The sequence below is a fragment of the Drosophila kikkawai genome, chromosome 2L (genome assembly GCF_030179895.1).
Source record: "Drosophila kikkawai strain 14028-0561.14 chromosome 2L, DkikHiC1v2, whole genome shotgun sequence".
Taxonomy (NCBI): Eukaryota; Metazoa; Arthropoda; class Insecta; order Diptera; family Drosophilidae; genus Drosophila; species Drosophila kikkawai.
This window is the reverse complement of record NC_091728.1, coordinates 21,904,878-21,924,718: the sequence shown is the minus strand read 5'-3', so window position 1 is coordinate 21,924,718 and position 19,841 is coordinate 21,904,878. Positions and strand designations below refer to the sequence as shown.

The 19,841-nt window shown below is 40.1% G+C and overlaps 2 protein-coding genes across 6 annotated transcripts in view; one reads left to right on the top strand and one right to left on the bottom strand.

Annotated features, from left to right (window-relative positions):
• Window positions 1–17,235, top strand: part of spir (spire type actin nucleation factor) — a 41,846-nt gene extending 24,611 nt beyond the window's left edge. The window contains exons 3-17 of one of the 5 annotated variants that reach the window (XM_017165353.2): window positions 1,206–1,323; window positions 1,783–1,892; window positions 3,639–3,756; window positions 3,824–3,903; window positions 6,938–7,068; window positions 7,303–7,414; window positions 7,673–7,805; window positions 12,374–12,447; window positions 12,509–12,719; window positions 14,224–14,307; window positions 14,618–14,763; window positions 14,855–15,199; window positions 15,257–15,460; window positions 15,529–15,836; window positions 15,903–17,022. In XM_017165353.2, coding sequence (XP_017020842.1) covers window positions 1,206–1,323; window positions 1,783–1,892; window positions 3,639–3,756; window positions 3,824–3,903; window positions 6,938–7,068; window positions 7,303–7,414; window positions 7,673–7,805; window positions 12,374–12,447; window positions 12,509–12,719; window positions 14,224–14,307; window positions 14,618–14,763; window positions 14,855–15,199; window positions 15,257–15,460; window positions 15,529–15,836; window positions 15,903–16,122 — 2,394 coding nt within the window. In that variant the 3' untranslated portion in view covers window positions 16,123–17,022. Of the gene's footprint in view, window positions 1–1,205; window positions 1,324–1,782; window positions 1,893–3,638; window positions 3,757–3,820; window positions 3,904–6,937; window positions 7,069–7,302; window positions 7,415–7,672; window positions 7,806–10,209; window positions 10,860–12,373; window positions 12,448–12,508; window positions 12,720–13,699; window positions 13,723–14,223; window positions 14,308–14,617; window positions 14,764–14,854; window positions 15,200–15,256; window positions 15,461–15,528; window positions 15,837–15,902 lie in introns of those variants that run through there. The other 4 variants (XM_017165352.2, XM_017165347.2, XM_017165350.3 and 1 more) reach the window with 4 other exon arrangements.
• A 49-nt stretch (window positions 17,236–17,284) lies between these two features.
• Window positions 17,285–18,893, bottom strand: La (La autoantigen-like). Its single transcript, XM_017165377.2, has 2 exons — window positions 17,819–18,893; window positions 17,285–17,752 (listed from the first exon to the last, which is right to left on the bottom strand). The coding sequence occupies exons 1-2, from the start codon at window positions 18,791–18,793 to the stop codon at window positions 17,546–17,548; spliced, it is 1,182 nt and encodes a 393-aa protein (XP_017020866.1). The 5' UTR covers window positions 18,794–18,893; the 3' UTR covers window positions 17,285–17,545.
• Window positions 18,894–19,841: the final 948 nt, after the last annotated feature.

Genomic DNA, 19,841 nt, shown 5'->3' with positions numbered 1-19,841 from the left:
AGCCTATCATAGATCTGAGTTTAATATATCGTTAATTAAATCTATAAACTGTAGTAAATCAGGTTCTTGAATAGCTTTTATTGAATGTAATACCTTAATAATAATATAATATCAAATTCCCTTAAATTAAATCTCAAAATTACAAAACCTTAAGAACCCAGTTAAGTTCTCATTTGCCAGCTTATATAGTGTATTTCCATCTCCCACTTGGCCACCACTTGACATCCACCTCTTCCATAATTTTCCCATTAATTATGTCTCTCAACCTTCAACGCCTGCAACTGCGACAACCAGCGATTGCAAGTTTGCCACTGCAACACTGCAATGCAGCTGCAATTCTTCGGCAAATGATGTAAGGGCCCAAGCAAAAACGCTGGAAGCATTTAACTGACATTTGTTGTCAACCTCTTCAGTCTGCAGTCTCCAGTCTTCAGTTAAAAGCCCCTGGTGGAAATGCCACTCAGCACCACTGCACAGCTGTCACAATGTTTTATCATTTAATTTCCAGCATAAAAACAAATCCATGTGAACCGGAGGCACTGTGATATATAGAAACTATATAGTGTGTCTGCGGGGGCGACATCAACCCACGTGGGGATATGGACTTCGATTTCGATCAAGAGGCGGCTCTGAGAGTTTGGGTTCAGTGGCTGGAGCTAAAAATAAACCAAACGGATGGCAGCCGGCTGCGAATTATTATTTAACCTGTTGGCTGCTGCTGATGCTGCTGCTTCTTCGGCTTTGATGTTTTAACACCTTGTCGTCGCTTTTTCGGCAAGTGTTTTTTTTTCGCCAACGCGAAAGTGAAAGTGAAACAGCAGCTGACACTGCACTTGGGTGTTTGAAGTTGTCGCTGCCTGTTGTCTCTCGTGTTTCTGTTGTTGCACCTGAACTCTACAACTTCCCAGATCTCTCAGATGGTTGTATGTGCATTTGTAGCTGCTTTTCTACGAAGCTCCCCGTCAACTTCAAACTCCAATTAGAGTGTCAGTTTAATGAACTGCCTGAACGAACCGAGCTTGTCGACCAGGTTGTCCTCCATTACTTCAGGGGGGTTAAATGCATTACAAGCTGCAAATTTTTATTATGACTTAAGCGCCGGCCTTAAACTTTGGCCCTCCTTCAATTGCATTTTTATAGTTTTATTTTTACTTCGCTTTAATATTATATTTATCTTGCATTTTGTGCTTTTTTTATTGTTGCAGATTATCAGCGAACTGGCGGAAATCGTTTACACCGCATTGGATTACAATCTGCCGGAGGACGAAGAGTGCCAAATGTCACAGGAGCTGGAGAATTTATTTAACTTTATGACGGCAGATGGTGAGTATAAGGATTTGAGTAGGAAATTATTTAAAATAATGGAAGTCAAGCTTAAAATAAATACTTTCCCTGCTCATAAAGAGTAATAAAATTTCAAATTGTTGTGTAATTATTCTAAGCTCTCTCTCATATATTATTGACTCATATTTTAGAACTCGAATTGAGTCACTTAAGCTGCTTAAAGGGGACTTGAAATAAGTTCCCCCTCTATAAAATCTTAGCTTGGGTACAGACTTCCCCCCAAACAAAAACCCATTTTATCACCCAACCACAAGCGAAAACAAGATGAAGGTTACACTTGGAGCGCCTGACATGATTCACGTAGACTTTTGATAAATTATAATACAACAAAAAATATATAAAATGCCATGAAAATAAGCCGGGGGATCACTGAAATTCACGTTTTCCTCTTTATATTTGTAACCCCGATTAAGCAACTTTGGTTTGAATTCATTGCAGAGACCGACGATGATTGCATTGACGAGGGCATCGACGAGGGCGACAAGCGCTGGGACGACGATTCCGAGGAGGAGCGCAACGACACCAAAGAACTAGAGCACATTATCGAGGTAGGTCTCCGATCGTATCTGACATTTGCAATCGAGTCGTGTCATGATGTGCCAAAAAATAACACCGAAACCAAACCAAGCCAATGCAAATTCGAACTTCGATCGGGTAAAGTGACTCAGAATCGAAACGTGGATTTATTTTTATTTATTTTTCTTGTGGGGGGTGCGCCGAGATCTGACCTTTTGACCAGGCTCCAAGGCGCTCCATTTGCCAGCAGATCGCAGATCTGGCTTATACAAATAAATAAATACACTCTGAAACGCTATTAAAAATCAAAATCTAAAGAAAAGAAATACTTAAATTATTTGTTTAAATATTTAAATCCCCTTGAATATATAGATTTTTCTCCATAAATGTGTAAAAATCACGTAAATCCCCCTACAGGAAGAGATTTTTCCATCCGCTGATAAAACATCAACTTAAGCGAAATTAAAAATGAAAAATCACCATCTTACCATTGTTTTCTGTGCACTTGACTCTCCGTAGATACATTTCGATATTCATTGGTGGGAAAAAAACTAGTTTGGCGCACGTTACAGTTAACCAAAGCGGGCAGAAATAAAAGTATCTGGCAGATACTCGCACTCGCACCGCACTCGGATGTATCTGTATCGCGCAACTAACCGCAAACAAGCTCTCCAGTACCCGGGTTCTATGTATTTAGATTGCGATGCCCGATCGACCGACTGGAAAACAATTTCGATTCGATGCCGGGCTCGATTGCACTGGCCGCCGCGATGGTATTAAATAACCGAAATAACCATAAAACCAAACGCTTTCGTAATCGTAGGAAATCAGCAGCAGATCTGTAAATCAGAAATCTGAATCCGCCTCACCGCTGCTGCACTTGATTTCACAGTCAACTGCGCGTTAGGAATTTTCCGCATTTCCCGGCAGCCACCAAAAGCAATGTTCCTCTTGAAGATCAGAGAGGATTCCCGAACCCAAACCCGATCCCAAACCCAATCCCGATTTGGCATTGGGGCGTGTGATAAACCTCACACCGTTGCTGATTGAGTTGGTTTCCAAGGAGGTGGAGTAGAAGGGAAGCCGCGGCTGGGAGGTTCGCCTCTAATGAGCCAATTTATAGAATTGACACATTGCTGTCAGGCAACAGTGAGCACAGGCCCCTGATATTTTCCACTTGCCTGATTTTTCTAGCACGCCAACGAAAAGTGGAAAAGTATCTGCAGCTAATATGGATAAATTTGCATTTTTTTCCCCACGTCTCCTCTGGCTCTGTCTTTTAGCCTGGCTAACTGGCAGTCCACAGTTAGATAAGATTTCGTTTTGGCGGAATAAATTGAGTTGGTCTATATATTCGAGATATGATTTACGATAATCATAAGAAGTGAAAGGAAATTGCCAGCGGACAGAAACGTAATTAGCTCTTTTGGTACGAAGAATTTTTTTGTATTTTATGCGGGTATTCCTAGAATTTCTCAAGGCAAAATGTACATACAAAAAATAAAGTTGAGACCGCAAAAAAAAAGGTACGAAAACATTTGTTTGAGGTTTTTTCGCATGAAAAATGTAATAGATACGAGTGTATTTTTTTAGAATAAACAAGTAGCTGTGGTCAAAGTGATAGCTATTCAAGTTTTTATTTATATAATTAAGTTGTTAAATAACTTAGAAGAACTTTGCATTTGTTTGGTTTGATGAAATATAATTTAACAAATTTATTAACATATTATTTATGTCAAAAAAATTTACTTAATCCCTTATCTCTTTTCCCTTTGTAGACCTGCAGAAATCACATCAAAGCCACCCTGCCAGAGAATCACTATAAAGCCGTCTGCAGAGCCCTCGTGACGGAGACCATAGAGCTTCGTGTGTTTCTGCAGCAGGTCCTGAACAACGGTAAGTGATCGATGGACGATGAGAGAAAATGTTGCTTAATTAATTAACAAACATTAACGTTTAGCAGGTGCCGAGAAGCTGATCAAGGCCTCGGAATCGTCGGCCACCACGCAACAAGAACTGGCGAAGCTGGGCTTCAACGACTGGGTAAGATTCTGCGGGAACCTCCCATCTATTCCTCCGAGATAGGTGGTTATGTAATGGAGCATCTCGTGTGTTTTGTGTGTGAGTGTGTGGTGTGTGCTCCATTAATGGCCTATGAAGTGGCCAAAACAGTGGCTAAGGCGACTCACGATTTGCTTGGCGCACCTCTTGGAGCGGCGCTTTTTGGCCAAAAGCCATCATCATCATCATAATCATTATCGCAGACAGATCACGAGCATTTCTGGTGGGCTTTTCCTGGGTAGTTGTTTGAGTTTGAGTTGGTGTATATAGTATAAAAAAGTGAACTATTTCATGCATTGCCAAATGAAATTCACTTTTAATTTCAATAATTGGCCCGCGGTGGTCGCCTCCATTTCGGCCATCATCCTAATGAGTTCAACGCTATTTTAATGGGCGCACATATATCATCAATATATTTGTGGGTTTTCGCTCTGACCTTTGGCGTATATGTCGAGGCCATTCGCAGGCAGGAGAGCTTGCCATCAGCACATCAGCCCCACGTCGGTCGTCATCCAACCTCCGAAACTCATTGAGACACACACGCAAATTGGCCAGACACGCAAGCCAAAATTTGCTCTTGTTTTTGTTTCTGCTTTTCAATATTTACTATTCGCGTGAAAACGTATACTAGAGAGACTTGCTTTTACCGTTCGAGGTGTGTTTAGGTGTGTGCTTTAATCAGATCGAAACCCAGAACTGTCAAAGAACAGTTTGCCAATTTGGTTTCAGAAATAGTTGATAAGGCGTTGGGTTCCTCAAACTCTTGACGTTTTTTGCCATTTATTTGCATAATTGGTTTTTGCCTTACCTTGGGAATAAAGTATATTAATATTGAGTCATGCTGTAAGTTTAGAAATTTTTACAATTGTTGGAAATTTAAGAGGTTTTAATTCGGGAAAAATAGTTGATACAAAAACACCTTCTAACTGCAACTAAGAATTCTGCAATTTAATCCCTGTAAAACACAATTGAATTCCTAATTGAAATGCATACGCTTTTTATTATTTCAGCAGGTATTTTGTTTGCTTAAATTATTTATAAGTGGTTATTAATTCCAGGTATATCTTTATTTATATGAACTGCTAATTGTTTAAATTCAATCAACTCTTTCTTTGTTCCAGCAGCTTTGTTAAATAAACTTTACTGCTGTTATAACAGTATTATTATTCATTCTTTTTGATACAATTAAATTTAATTCATAAAGAAGCTTAATTTTTAAACAAATATATATTGAAATAAGTAATCTTTGTATCGTAACTGAATTCAATTTTTCTTTAGCTGGGCTTGGCTTTTCCCTGGCAGTGTTTGCATGTCCGATAGTGAAAAAAACAACCGCAACAAAGACAAATAAGAGACCTTTGCGTGTGGAATAGACGACACATCATATGCCATAATATTTGCTCATACGGGACTGAGACCTGTGCTCTTCAAGCCATGAAATAGACCATAAATATTTTTTGTTTTACATTTTTTGCACACCCCCTTTTATTTTTTTTTTTTTTTTTTGTGGCCATAAATTTGCATGTGCTGAAAGCCAGGGGATTAAAGAAGGCGCAGCCCTCGCGAATGGGCCAATTAATTGGCCAGACAGGTGACTGAACAATATAGACATATATGCAGTAGTATATCTTATAAAGTGTGTTTATTTTGTGTGTGTGTTTTAGGTATTGCAAAACGTAATTTCAGGCAATTGTGTTGGGCCTTGATTAAATGGTCTTATCATTTTCTAGTTCTTCGATAAGCATTCTCTCTTCCTTCTCTTTTGTCTATTGTTTTGGCTTGGAGAGGGGTTTTTCAGTTTTCTTATGACGCTTTTCTTTATTTTATTTTCGGCTACTGCCAAGCAAGAAGTGTGTCTTTAGTCAGCGTTTTATCGTGTCTTCTTGGAAGCCAACAGCCTTCAGAATGTCACACAGCAAACTGGTTGTTGTGAGTAAAACATTACAGACTTCGAGACTTCAAAGAGGTTATTATGCTGGAATGGCGGAAATTCTGCTGGTTCGCTATGTTTTTCTTGTATTTCTTGTGTACTTTTTGCGTTGTTTGAACGTGTTGCTGTGGAAAAAGGTGTTCTCTGGAAAATCAGCTGAAGTTTCTTATAGATATTTCTTAGTTTTTTCGTTAGGCAATCGCATCCGCAGACATGCAGTCTATGTGTTTCGCTTAGCTGCCTGCCAAAATGATAATGCTTTCGTATGCTAATTTTCCAATCCAGACGATACGCATATGTTTAAGGTAGCACAACATCTAAAAACTCTTCCGGAAGCTGCTGCTGCTGCTGCTGCTGCTGCCACACAACAAAGGTGTGTCGATGTTGCTGAGGTAATTGAAGCGTGGCGCGGCATCTTCAGCGCTTTTGCTTGTCTATGCAACTTTTGCGGCTTGTTGGCGATGAAACGATTGTGTCAAAACACATGTGTGCTGCCATCGATGATGCCTTCAACTTGAGGCTGTAATCGGACTCCCTATACTCCCTTTGCCGTTTTGCATGTTTAATGAGGTGTCTCAAAATGCATGGCCACCGAATTGGGGTTCGAACAGGAACAGGAAAGAGTGAAAGTGAAATTGAAATTGCGGATCACTGTTACATATGGCATATATGATGGATATAATGTATAATGTGTGCTCCATTGTGTGCTAAATAGTCTTCCTGCTGCCACAGCGGCGCAGCATTCAACACACATTACTCATACGCACAGTTAACTTGTCATGTGGCAAGTGGCATGTCTCGCATTTATCAGACGATGGCGATGGCCTGGCCCGCCGCAGCGGGAGTCTAAATTATTTGCTAATTAAATGAAAATAATTGCCAAAGTGAAATGCGCCTCTCACTTGACTTATCATCGGCCCGTTTGTCGTTTTTTATATCTTTGTGTCTCTTCCTGCTTCAAGCACGAGCTGCAGCTGTGGAGGGCATTGCAAGTAGGTTCAGCATGCTGCATGTTCTTCCACTCACAGATCTCTCCTTGTCTCTACCTATAAACCATTGACTAACCAATCCTCTCTCCCCCGACAGGCGCGCTTCTGGGTCCAGGTGATCGACGAACTGCGGCGAGGCGTTCGCCTGAAGAAGAGCAACTATGAACGCACACCCATCGAGTTCGAGCTGACGCCCTACGAGATCCTCATGGGGGACATAAGAGCCAAGTGAGTATGGGGTCGGTGGTTATATGCTTTAATTAAATTAAAAGCAGGGCTCTAGACAGATTTATAAGCTATTTATATAATACATTTTTAATAAACATTAAAGTAACTTTTTTATTACCATAATATCCGTAGTTAATTATGTTATTCCTATAAAATAGTCTTCAGGAAACTATGGTTAATGAGAAGATTACCCTTTTTAGTTTATAATTTCTAATTTATTATCTCTATCCACAGAAAATATCAGCTGCGCAAAGTGATGGTGAATGGGGATATTCCGCCGCGCGTCAAAAAGGATGCCCATGCCATGATCTTGGAGTTCATTAGGTCACGACCGCCGCTCAAGAAGGTGTGTAAAGCTCCCAAACCCCCTGCTAAACCAACAACAAATTCCAAGTCAAAGTATATTCTCAATATGAATCTCAATTTGAAGTCCAATTCAATATCAAAATCCCCACTTGGCGCTTGCAGTGTGTGAAATTTTAAACGTTGATTTAATTTCCCTTGACTTGCCTTCTTGCTTTCAAATAAAAATTGTTAGTTTTTAATAGAACACTGTCTAACCTTGAGTGTTTTGTTTTTCGAATTTGTATTTAAATTTTGACAGGCCTCGGAACGGCAATTAGGACCGCCGCGCATGTGCACACCCTCGCCCCGCGAACAGCTGATGGAGTCCATCCGGAAGGGCAAGGAACTCAAGCAGATCACACCCCCAGAAGCGCCTACACTGAGACAGAGATGTAAGTTGAAGAATATTAAAAATTTCTTAGAATATTTGAAGCTAAAACTAAAACTGTAAAAGAATACAGACCATTAAACATACGGTCATTAGTTTGTATAAATCGTTGCATACTTCTGGGAGGCATATCAAACTGAATTCGCTTTTGAAAACTTAGTTTTTGATTCATTTAAATTTAAATTTATTTAAGAGTAGAAAAGATATTTTTTTTTTATCCTTTCCAACCACTCAAAACCAAGCCCCTTGTCAATCGTTAAATGGACTTGGGACACAGTGACTTCCAAAAATAGATGCCGCCTCTAATCTTTCGCGGGTGTCCATCGCTTGGGCTCGGCGGTGTGTCGTCGTCATCGATTCCAAAATTTTAAACGCCAACCGACCATAAATTGTTGTCACCCGAGTGTGTGTGTGTGTTGTATATAGACAGCCGATGTCTCCTGCCCGCCAAGCAGGAGAAAAGAGGAAGAAAAAAGAGAGAATGCTGAGGAAAACTCGTTGCCCGCCTCAAGACTTTTCACTGCACTTGTCGCCGGGGGAGCCCCATTGTGTTTGTTTGTTTGTTTCTTTTTCTTTCTTTGATGGCATGCTTGTGTGTGTTTGCCGGGTGCAGCAGCGCGCATGCCAACATAGATCAAAAACGGCAAAACATTTTCCAATCCATACACAGAAAAAAAATACATAGGAAATCCGGCCTTGAAAATATGTTTATTTTTACTGGAATTTCTTTGAATAAAAATTTAAAAAAATAATAATAAATAAAATATTTTTAAAAAATCATAGAGTTAGACACTAATCCCCAAGCATTTTTGTTTATCAAGAGTGATATTAGACTTCTGCTTTTCAGAAATCCGAGTAAATCTGGTACCTCAGTTTAAATAATTTTCAAACTCCAAATTTTTAAAATAAAATCCAAAATAAAGTAGATACTGAAAATAATGAGAAAGTATGTTTTAAAAAAAAATTCACCATCCCGAATCGCCAATCCTCAATCGCAATCCCGCCATATCCCCTCGCATCTCCTCCTCATACTCTGCCGGAGGAAGCGTGCAAAATTGTGACACACAAAGATAGCGACAACGCGACGACAACAACAACAAAAACACGTCCATGATAGCAACAACAATTTAAGCCAAGAAAAGCCAAGGCACGACAACCTCACCTCAGACTATGTTTGCTATTGTTGGATGTTGAATGTTTTTTTTTTTGTCTTTTTGGGGCCTCCATCTCCATCTCCGGCTGGGAATCTGGTTTTCCTCAGACTTTGGCATTATTTTCAACATTAAAACCACGAACCCAAAATAAGGTTTTATTTTAATTTTGTATTCTTTTTTATACTTATTTTAGAGGCTATTCATGTGAAATTAAAGTAAAATAATTATTCCATTTTTGAAGTAAATCAACAACCAATCAGTTTATTTTAAAAAGAAAAACTAAAAATATTAAAATTATTTCTAAAAGTTAAAGAGTCTTACAAAGCACGATTGTTGTTTAAAAAAAGGATTTTAAAATATTAAAAAAATAAATAAAAACAATTAAGTACTTTAAATTGAGAAAGGCACAATTTTTGAGGGTTTAAAAAATCTTTAAGGTTTTAAATTCTCAAAAAGATCTTGAGTAGATCCTCAAATATTATTAAAATAATGTTTTTAATTAGAGGAAGAAACCTTTCTTTAGGTTTATAATCAATATATTTTCTTAAATATATTTTGTATTAGATCTATGTTAAAAAGAAAAAAATCAAAAATGTATTAATATCAAATAGCTTATTTTCTTTATTTTAACTTTATTGCTAGACACTTTTATTTTTTTTACCTTTTTCTTTAAAGCCTTCATTGTTGTTAACTTAATAATATTTTTACTTTCCTTTTTACATTTACTTAACACAATTAACTTAAACAAGAAATTGTGTAGCCTAACCCACAGGCGAAGACTTAAGCTTTTGCAGAAAAGTAAAAGAAAAACAAAGCATACTTATAGGCCAGGCATGATAAGAAATAATGCTAAAAACGTTTTTAAATAGGAATATATATAAAATTATCCTGTAACTTGACCCCCAAAGTGACCTCGACTTTATTCAATTTTCCTTTCTCTCATGAAACTTTAATTGCAATATCCTCGCGGGGAAACTTCATGCGCTTAGTCATCCTTATGTGTGGTTATTGGTACGTCCTTGTCACTGTGCCGACGACGTCATCACCTCAAGAGTGACGTATAAATCACCCACGCAACAACAGCAACAACTGAAAACAACAATTTTTTATAGAGTTAAATGTCAAAACAAAACATTCAAGCTCTCTCTCTGCCTCTCCCTGAGCAGGTAAGAGCGACTTGAAGCGCAGGCGCGAAACGAGGTTGAGTTGACAGCTGCCACATTTCTTGGCTCTCAGTTCCGAACTGAGCTTCACTCGAGACGCCTCGCTTTTCTTAGCCATTACCATTCTTGGCCAAGTGAAATTAAAAACGAAAGCGGGCAGGCGTTAAATAAATAGAATAAACAAAGAAAAAACCAAGTTGAAGTCGAGTTGAAATCAAGTTAAAATCAAGCGAGAAACACTGTTAAAACTATGACAAAGTCGGCCAGTCGGGCCACCGTTATCATCAACCCTCTGTGAATTAAGAGAGACGAGGGTGGCTTCCCTTTTTTCCGCTGCCTTCCGTTTTCCTTTCTCCGGACTTCAGTCACCGGATCGATAGGCCCAAATGCAACTGCTGTGAGCTAAAAGTGTGTGTGTGTGTGTGGAAATGGATGCCCGGCCAGCAAAGCGCTCCACAGCGGCCGCTGTCTTCCGGTCGCATCATGTCCTCCGGGAAGCCGACCTGGTGGACATTGGCAGCGACGCCTCTCTCTACTGCGGCTCCGATGGCGAGTCGGCGGCACCAGCAACAATCAACGCCAGCACCATATCCGGGCTTAGTAACAATCCAAAAAGCAATCCCTGCCAGAATGCGGATGCGGAGGAGCCTCAGCCACAGCCAACGCCTCGGGCGGCGCCCAGAGCAACAGCCAATAATCCGCCAACTCCCAAGCCGCGTCAGGCCATCAAGTCATCAAAAGGTAGTCAACCCAAAAAGCCTCCCAAAACTCCGTAAAAGGGAAAAACAATATATCGCTTTTCCCCATTGTTGAATGTGCGCGCTCGCTCCGCTTTGACCTGGTTTCGATTTCAGGCCGCCTCCCAAAAGTGGGAGGCCCTGCCATTTCGGGCCTTCGGGGGGGGGGGGGGGGGGGGGGGGGGGGGGGGGGGGGGGGGGGCAGCAGACTTCCCCAAAGGCAGTGCTCTTTGTGCTCAAGGAGCCACTCGGTGAGGCAACTGCAGTGGCTGCGGTAATTGCCGTCAAGATATGACTTTGGCTTTAAGCCGGAGTCATTAGAGCCACGAAGAGAAACAAAGCCCAGGAAAATGTGTGTGCAAGTTGTGAAGAAGATTGATTGCTCTAACTTACGACTAACCATATGGCACAATATTAACAATGTTTTGACAAAGTTTGGACATTTTTTTTGTGGTTGCTTAAGGCTTTGTTTAAAAGAATTACCAGCATAATATTTTTCATTATTTTTAACAAGACACAAGGTGTTTCAATAATACATGGTAACCATATTGCATTGTTTAAGATTTTGATTTTATTTTGATTTCAAACAGAAAACAATTTCAAAAGATTACAAGGCAATGATTTTCAAAGTCTAAAGTTGTCTTAAAAGTATTTCAGGGAAAACCTTGAAGGTAGATTAAGCTTTTCTGACTTCAACTTGGGCATTTATTTTGCATTAAAAATATAAGCAAGATTATTTACAAAAATATCTCGTCTCATGTCTACCTATTAGAAGTATATTTTATATATATTTTAAGACAAATTCCTTATAAAATAATCTAAACATCAAAACAACATGAAATCTGTTGGCTAAAATTACACAAATAATATTAAGTTTTGATCTTGCCACAGTACTATCCTACTTTAAGTCTTTCAAAACTATTTTGAAACCCTTAAAACTACATTTCTCCATCTAGATTTTTCGACTTCCTGTAATTAATCGATTTAATTAAAACTCTCGTGTTTCGCCTCGGGGCAAAAGGTTATAAGTAGTTAAAGTTAGATAGATATTGTGTAGCCCCCGGTGGTCATCCGCCAGCCGGATCACGTAGCAGTTATTATGGAGCAAAGCTTCGACTTGCATAAAAGCGAAGCGAACTCTGGCACTGCAAATACGAGTTTCCCAGGCGGCATTGCACAAGCGGCAAACGCGGTTTCATAAGTAGAACCATTAAGTGCGTTGGGTTTAACGGTCTTTGGTGGAGTGGAGTAGCCCCTGGACAAGAAAACTAAAAACTAAAAACAATGAACCGAAGCGGCTATAACTTGAAACTTCAGGAGAAGCAAGAACCACGACATGTCACCTCTAATGGCGCAATGACACGGCACAGAAAAGGGGCTGGAAAAGCCGGTTTTTTGTGATGAATGGGATGGTATATGGCTGCTCCATTACCCAATGATATTCATTAGATAATCTTGTAAATCTAATTTTTCCCACAACTCTTACTTATTGTCTTCCTCGATCCATCTCTCTTGCAGTGCTTCCAAGTGCAAACTCCACGCTGTCGCGATCCCGACAGCGGCTCATCAAAGTGGATTTTTCCAAGTTTCAGGTGAGTTTCCTAGATCCCAGAGCAGCCAATGAATTTGTTTTAATTATGCTTGCTTTTCCAGGACGACGAGCTCTTCTTTGATGAGTCCAGCATCAGCAGCTCCCACTCCACAGCGGCCACCCACCACCATAATCAGTATCCTCACCTGACCGAACTGCACCGCTGCTCGCAGCCCAAGATGCCGCCATATCCGATCGGTGGCTACATGGTGGCCAGCCAGGCGCGACAAGATTCTCGGGAGACGGCGTCGCTGATGCGGCCCCGACGCACAAGTGAGTATCCGATTCTAACCGGCGATTGGGCAACCTCTATACTCTATGACTTGACTATAACCCGCACTTGGGACAACTGGGGCAGAGCACGCGCTAAGGCAACAAAGCACAAAGTACAAAGGCGGTGTCGGTGTCGAATCGATTGTAATTCGAGAATGATTCGATTGAGAAATATGCACATATTTTAGTTAATAACTTTGGCTTAAAGTAGGCTTTCAGTTTCGGTTGAGTTTCTTCAATGATATTTTATTTATTTAAAAAAAGGAAATATTACAAGACTAAATTAGGGAAATCTTGTAAAAAATTAAATAAAATAATATTTAAAAAATGATTAGAAATTATAAAAAGCCTAAGAAAGAAAGGCATAAGTTAAAGATTACTTTCTTTTCTTAATTTCTTTCTTCTTTAATTTATTTTTACATATTGAAAAGAATTATAAAGCTTAAGATGTAATTTTTTTAATTACAAAAATATCATAAAAATATTCAAAAGTTGCCTTAAAAAATCTCCCAAATTTTTAATATTATTATTTTAAATAAAACTTATCTTTTCAAAAGCTTTCTCTAACGCAAAAAAAATTAACTAGCTGTTCACTAATTAATTAAGCACTTTTACGAGTTGCTTTGCTGTCATAACATATATATTTTTTGGTCGCTTTTAAAACCGAAAGCCAGTTTACTTTGTGCTTTAGTTTAAATGGCAAATGGACATTGCACTAATATATATATTTTTATGGGTTTTAATTGCAGACAGAAAGTTGAAAAAAGCCCTAAGACAGCCAAAGTTTAGCTTTATAAATATTATAAAACTAAATTTTAAAAACTGTCTTAAGGTGATTACAACTGACTGTCTGCGATATGGTTTAAGTTTTTATGATTTTAATTTATTTTATATTTATTTCTTACTTTTCCTTTCCCTTCCACAACAACAACAAAAAACCAAAACAAACCAAAAACACAAACTTAATTTCGCAAAAAAAGGTATTTGATTGTATTTCTCTGTGAACACAAAATGCTAACTTATGTATATCGATTAATTAACTTTTATGATTTTGTAAGAAGCAAGCGAAGCCCCTGCAAAATCGAGTGTATTATACTTAGTTTCCAAAAAAAAAACAAGAAAAAATAGCACTAAGAACAAAAAAACACCAGTAACAAAAATGCAAAGTTTGGTGTGGGCAGAAAAGTTAAACAATTAACAACAAATTGGCGTTTGGTTAAGGAGCCACTCACGCACACACACACACACACACACAAATATACAACAAATAATCTCGAAATATATTTTGTAAAAAATAAACGAAAACCTAAACAAAGTCTTAGTATTATTTTTATATTACGCACCCCGAGTAGCTTTCTCTTAATTTTCGTTTTGCCAAGAACGTAATAACATATTTCCAACTTTTGACTTCAAAATGCCAACAAATTACGCTTAAAAAAAATTAAATTAAATTAAATATGAACCAAAAAAAAACGAACAAAATTCAAATGCTGCCGATAACCAGTGGAGCCAGCGAGGCAGGCGCCTCCGGAAGAGCCATCCTTCACGGAGGACGAGTACCACAGGTTCTACGACACGGCCCTGGAATGTAAATATTTGCTAAAGATAAAAGATATATGCATTGCCATCTTGCATGATATTGTCCCTCGAACTTGCATCTCGAAGTCAGCTCAGTCATGACAGAACCATCTCACAGCTCACAGTTTGCTTTTTAAAATAAACATTTGACCCTGCCAGTCGACACATTTAACATTTAGCATTTACCACCGCCACACCTCCTTGTCCCTACCCCCTTCTCTCCTACTTGCACATGGATGTACATACATACATAGCTCATCCTTTGTGTCCTGACCCTGACTTATGGCTCTGGCCTCTCCTCTGCTCCCTCTCATTGACAGCTTACGACCTGGCCACTCAGTGCGAATCCAGACGCGCCTCCCTGCGCCGACACACCATTGTGGGCTGTCAGAGCAATCTGGACGAGACGCACTCCATGCCGCCAACGCGGCCAGAGTCCCGACAATCCGATGACGTCAATAAGGAGGTGAGTCTGGACAAACCATCCAGATTTTATATAATTAGAATTGTATTTATAATATTAATATTAATATTAAACCCCCATCGATTCCTTGCAGCCGGCCAAGCGCAGTCCTGTGGAGCGTACAAATCCCACAGACGAGGCAGCGGCCAGTTCAACATCCTCGCTTGGCCCATGGAACAAGTCCTTTATGGACAAACAGACCTGGATGGAACGGGGGGACGATCGCCTGTCCGTCACTTTGGCGGAGATCGTTCACATCCGTTCCGTCATGACCAAGGCGGAGCTGGAGGGCCTGCCGATGGACGTGCGCGTCAAGGAGGATGTTGAAAAGCGTCGCGTCTGCTTCCTGTGCCTGCGCACCCGCTTCTCCTTCTTTGGACCCTGGGGCATCCAGTGCAAGCTGTGTCAGCGCACAGTCTGCGCCAAGTGCTACACCAAGGTGAGTCTCAAACTAAGCGTTCTTGCTTCGGGAAGCTGACTGTAAATGCTTTTCCAGATGCGCATACCCTCGGAGCACTTTAGGAACGTGCCTCTAGTGCTGATCTCACCATCGCTGCTGTCCAGTCCGGCCAGCTCGAGCACACCCTCCCCCTCCCATCATGCCCAGCAGGCGCACTCGTCCTCGACGGGGAACATCATGGATGACCAGTTTCCCAAGTCGCTGATCGAGCGTCTCCTGCGCTCCGAGTCAGATCGTAAGGTGGGTGATGAGTTAAGACTTGGGAGATGGAAACCTCTTTTAAAATTTTATTGTTTTTTAATTTTCAGACTCGCAGCACTGTGGGCAGTGCCCCGTCTTCACCCAAGCACCAAAGATCAAATATGAGCACACCTGGTATTAGCGTAGGTCCCGGCGCCTCAGCAGCCGCCGCCCCTGGACAGGCTGTGGAGGCCTTGCATGACCAGGCGGCCATGTCGGCCTCCTACTCAGCGGCCATGCGACCCTCGGGAGTTCATCAGCATCAGAGGCAGCACTATAACAATGCCATGTCCCGGAGCATGGAGGGACCACGAAGTCTGCCCGTGCACAGCCCAGCATATCGACCGCTCTCCAACAACAGCACGCTGGAGAGGAAGTAAGTTGGCTTTTGAATAAAATACAAAATATAAAATTAATATATTTTGTTTTTTTTTTTTGCCAGATCCCGTTTCTCGAGGGGCTTCAATTTGTTCTCCTCGGGCAGCCACCTGGCCCAGACGCCGGAGCAAAAGGAGAATCTGCGGGGCGAGCAGGTCACCGTGTGCAACGACTGCCAGGGCTTGGTCAACGAGATAACCAGCTCTGTGAAGCAGAAGCGCAGCTCGGCCCGCAACCGCACCATACAGAATCTCACCCTGGATCTGACGCCCGTCTGGAAATAGGCGACAGAGGATCCACAAGGCAAAGCGTTTCGAGACCATAAAAGAGAGTTTCAAAGGACTTGTAACGACTGACAATTGACTTGATGACTTATAATTAACCACAACGGACTTTATTTCTGATTTCTGCGACTGTTTTTATGGCCTCCGAAACGCACTTGAATCATTTTTGCTAAGAAGATATGGTTCAAATGGACTGTTGTACACTTTAAAAGGATAAAGGATCGTTTGTAAATCGTGTTAGGCTAGTGAATAAGCAAAGGATAATAACGATAAATTCCTGGAAGCTAAAGCTTTGTACATTTTCTGCCGGCTACAGAGAGAGATCCGCTTGAGCGCACCCCCACCACACATACCATACATATGCTACATATATCTATATATATATATAAAGGAGATAACTATACACACTCTACGCTATTATATATATTATCGCAATACAAAGCCGTTGTTTATAACTGTTTAATTTATGCATAAATGTTGATTAAGTGATTACTCATCGTAGCTCCAACGTACAAGTTCGTATTTATACGGTTCGAGTTTATATATTCCCAGATTATCATAAAGAATCATAATAAGATGAAAATCATACCCAGTTCGAAGAAACAGAATTTCGGTTAGGAAAATGATAATGTGCTTGCGCAGATCCTTTGTTCACTTGTGAAGTTTTCGTTTACGTTTTCGTTTCGTTCCCTCATTAACAAAGCAAGAACACTACTTAGTTAATAGCCTAATTTAATTTTAGTCGGCGTTGCAATGCAACCAACACTATTTAGTTAATTCATATATAGTTTTAAATCTCCGCAAAGTGCGTCTAATTTGTAAGTGACCTCTTCGTAATTGTACAAGCTGATGATGCAAAGCAAACAACCTTTAATTAATTATTAAAAAATACGTACTAGCATCCTAACCTGCTTAACCTAATTATAGTTTTTGTAAAGAATTTTTCAATGTTTTTGTTTATTTTCTTCGTAATTGTAAATGCATTTAAATACTTGTAATTACTCTTGAGTTTATATATTAAATTTTTATGCTTTTAAGATACATTTACTTTAAAATCATTTAACACACGAAACACAAAAAAACAGAAAGAAAATACACATAAAATCAGCAATAAAAAGATACAAACCAATTAAGAAAGTAATTTTTTTAATTTGTGAAACGCTTTTTTGGGGTTTACAAATTGGTCTTTATTTAAGGAAACTGATTTCGAAGTGTTCTATATAAAATAAATTAAGAGTTCATCTCGTTATCTATGTAATAGACTATACATATTTTTTGGAGAATTTTCTGCAACTCTCTTACAGGAAAGCATTTATGAATGCCATAGTATATGTACTTAATTCTTAAAGCTAAGATAACTAGATCTACCGAGTAACAGTTTTAGCATGAAGGAAGAGGGGGTCTCGGGTTGGGAAGCATAAGGTTAATCCGCACGCGCCTTCTTGTTGCGATGCTTGTGGTCATGGCCACCGCCACCGCCGCCGTGACGCTTGCGATTGAAGCGTTTGCCCTTGTTGCGGGCAAAATCGCGGCGCTTCTTCATAAACTCAATGGCCTTGTCCAGAAACTCCTTCTCCTCCTCCTCGGTGGCCTTGCGGAGCGTCAGGGAGACCTCATCGTTGAACTTGAGCTGTAAAAATTAATTAAATAAATTAATATCGATTAAAGAAACTTTTACAGAAAATTCGAAACTCACCTTGCCCTCCTCCACCTTGGCTATGTACTTCTCAGCCGTATCCTCTTCGGTCAGGCGCACCGAGCCCTTGGTTTCGCCCTTGCTGAACTCAATGTAGGCGATATCAAAGTCCTTAACCTTCTCAAAGGCCTCGCGGATCTCCTCGCGGGTCGAAGTTTCTGGGGCCCCCTCGAAGACCACGATGGCATTCTTGGGCAGCTCAAAGGCCGGCTCGGGCTTGGCCTCCTTCTTGTTCTTGCGCTTTTCGTTCTTCTTGGCGAACTCCTCCTGCTTCTCCTTCAGGTAATCCACCTGCCACTTGCGCAGCAGCTCACGCTCATTGTAGGTGATCTTCTCCTGGTCAAGGAAGCTCTTGGCCTGTTCCTTTGTCTCGAAGGTCAGGAAGATGCTGCCCTTGAATTTGTACGACTTTGTTGGCTTGTCAAAGTGCTTGCGCATGGTCACGTTTACCACCTTTTCGTAGGCGCTGGCAAAGTCCAGCAGGGCGCTCATCTCCGAGTCGAGGGGGAAGCCCTTGGCGTACGCGGTACGATCCTGGATCTCCTTGCGTCGCTCCTCGTTGTGCTCGGGAATGGGACGCTCCGGGTGGCGACGCAGGCTCTGCTTGTCCTCGCTGATCTGGATAAGACCCTCCTCCGACTTGTTCAACGCAGCCAAGATCTCTTCAGTGTCTGTGGACAGCGCGGCCAGGCGCTTGAAGGTGATCAGCACGGTCAGCGGTACCCAGCCCTCCTCGTTCTTGGCAATCTGCTCGCTCAGGAACTTGTCCCGGTTCAAGTTGGCGTCGCCAAAGTAGTACTCCACTTGCCGGATAATGGCGCGCTCCTGCTTTGAGAGTTCGCCGCCTTCCTCGGCCGCCGGGGCCGGTTCCTCTTTGGCGGCGCCGTTCTTGGCCTCCGGCTCCTCGGCCGGCACCTCGGCCTTCTTGACCTCTTCCTGGACCTCAGCACTCGGGGTTACAGCAACGTCAGCCATTGTGGGTATTGGTATTTCGCGAAGATGTGAAAATTTAACGTGCAGAGACAAACACGTGTGCGGCGGTAGGAGTGAGTTTTTGGTGTTAGCCAACACTGGCGCAAAACGCTTTGATGGTGATGCGCAAACTTGGAACTAGGGCTCCCAAATATATCGGTATATCAATCATAATATATATATATAACAAAATTTATATTTACCTGTAAATATTATACATAGAAGAATAACGTTAAAACTGAGCGGTATCATATCAGTAAACACTATAAAAATTTTGTATACTTCTAAAGTTTCGAACCTTAAAAAATTGTTTTTCCAATTTATATTTATATATATATATTTATATTTATTTTTATTTACATATATTTAAAACATCTATTTTATTATTATTCATTTTCTCTGCGATTTTGATTGGAAATATCATAAAGCCCATTTGTTAGGGAACAATTTATTTCAGCTGTCGATATTTTCAGTTATTAAAAAAAAATTAGATAATTATTAATAATTAATATCACAAATATATTTTATTAAGAAACTTAATTTTATTTATTTATATTTCCATTATTTAATAACATCGATTTTTTTATTTAGTTTTAATGCGATTTTATTAAATAAATGCATAATAATATCTTTATAATATCTTTATATCCTACTATCCATAGGTTCTATTTTCGCTGAGTCTGCATTTTCTACTTTAAAAATATATTAAAAGAATATTTTTAAATAATTTATTTTTTAAAATAATATTTCTAAAAATTTGGATTATTTTTTATTTAATCATTTTTTTTGTTTTTAACAAGCTTGTTCATTGAAATAAATTTTCTAAAAATTGTTGTTATATAAATATCAATTGACTACAGTTTTTACTGTTTTTAACCATTTTTTGTCTTTAAAATAATATATCTAAAAAATTGATTATTTAAATTCCAATTGACTACACTTTTTTTTACTGTGCATGTGCGAAATAAGCGGAATCGGAACACGTTGACTATCGATAAGGTATCGATTGACTTTCGGAAAATTCCACGCATTTTCCGAGGAAAACTTGCTA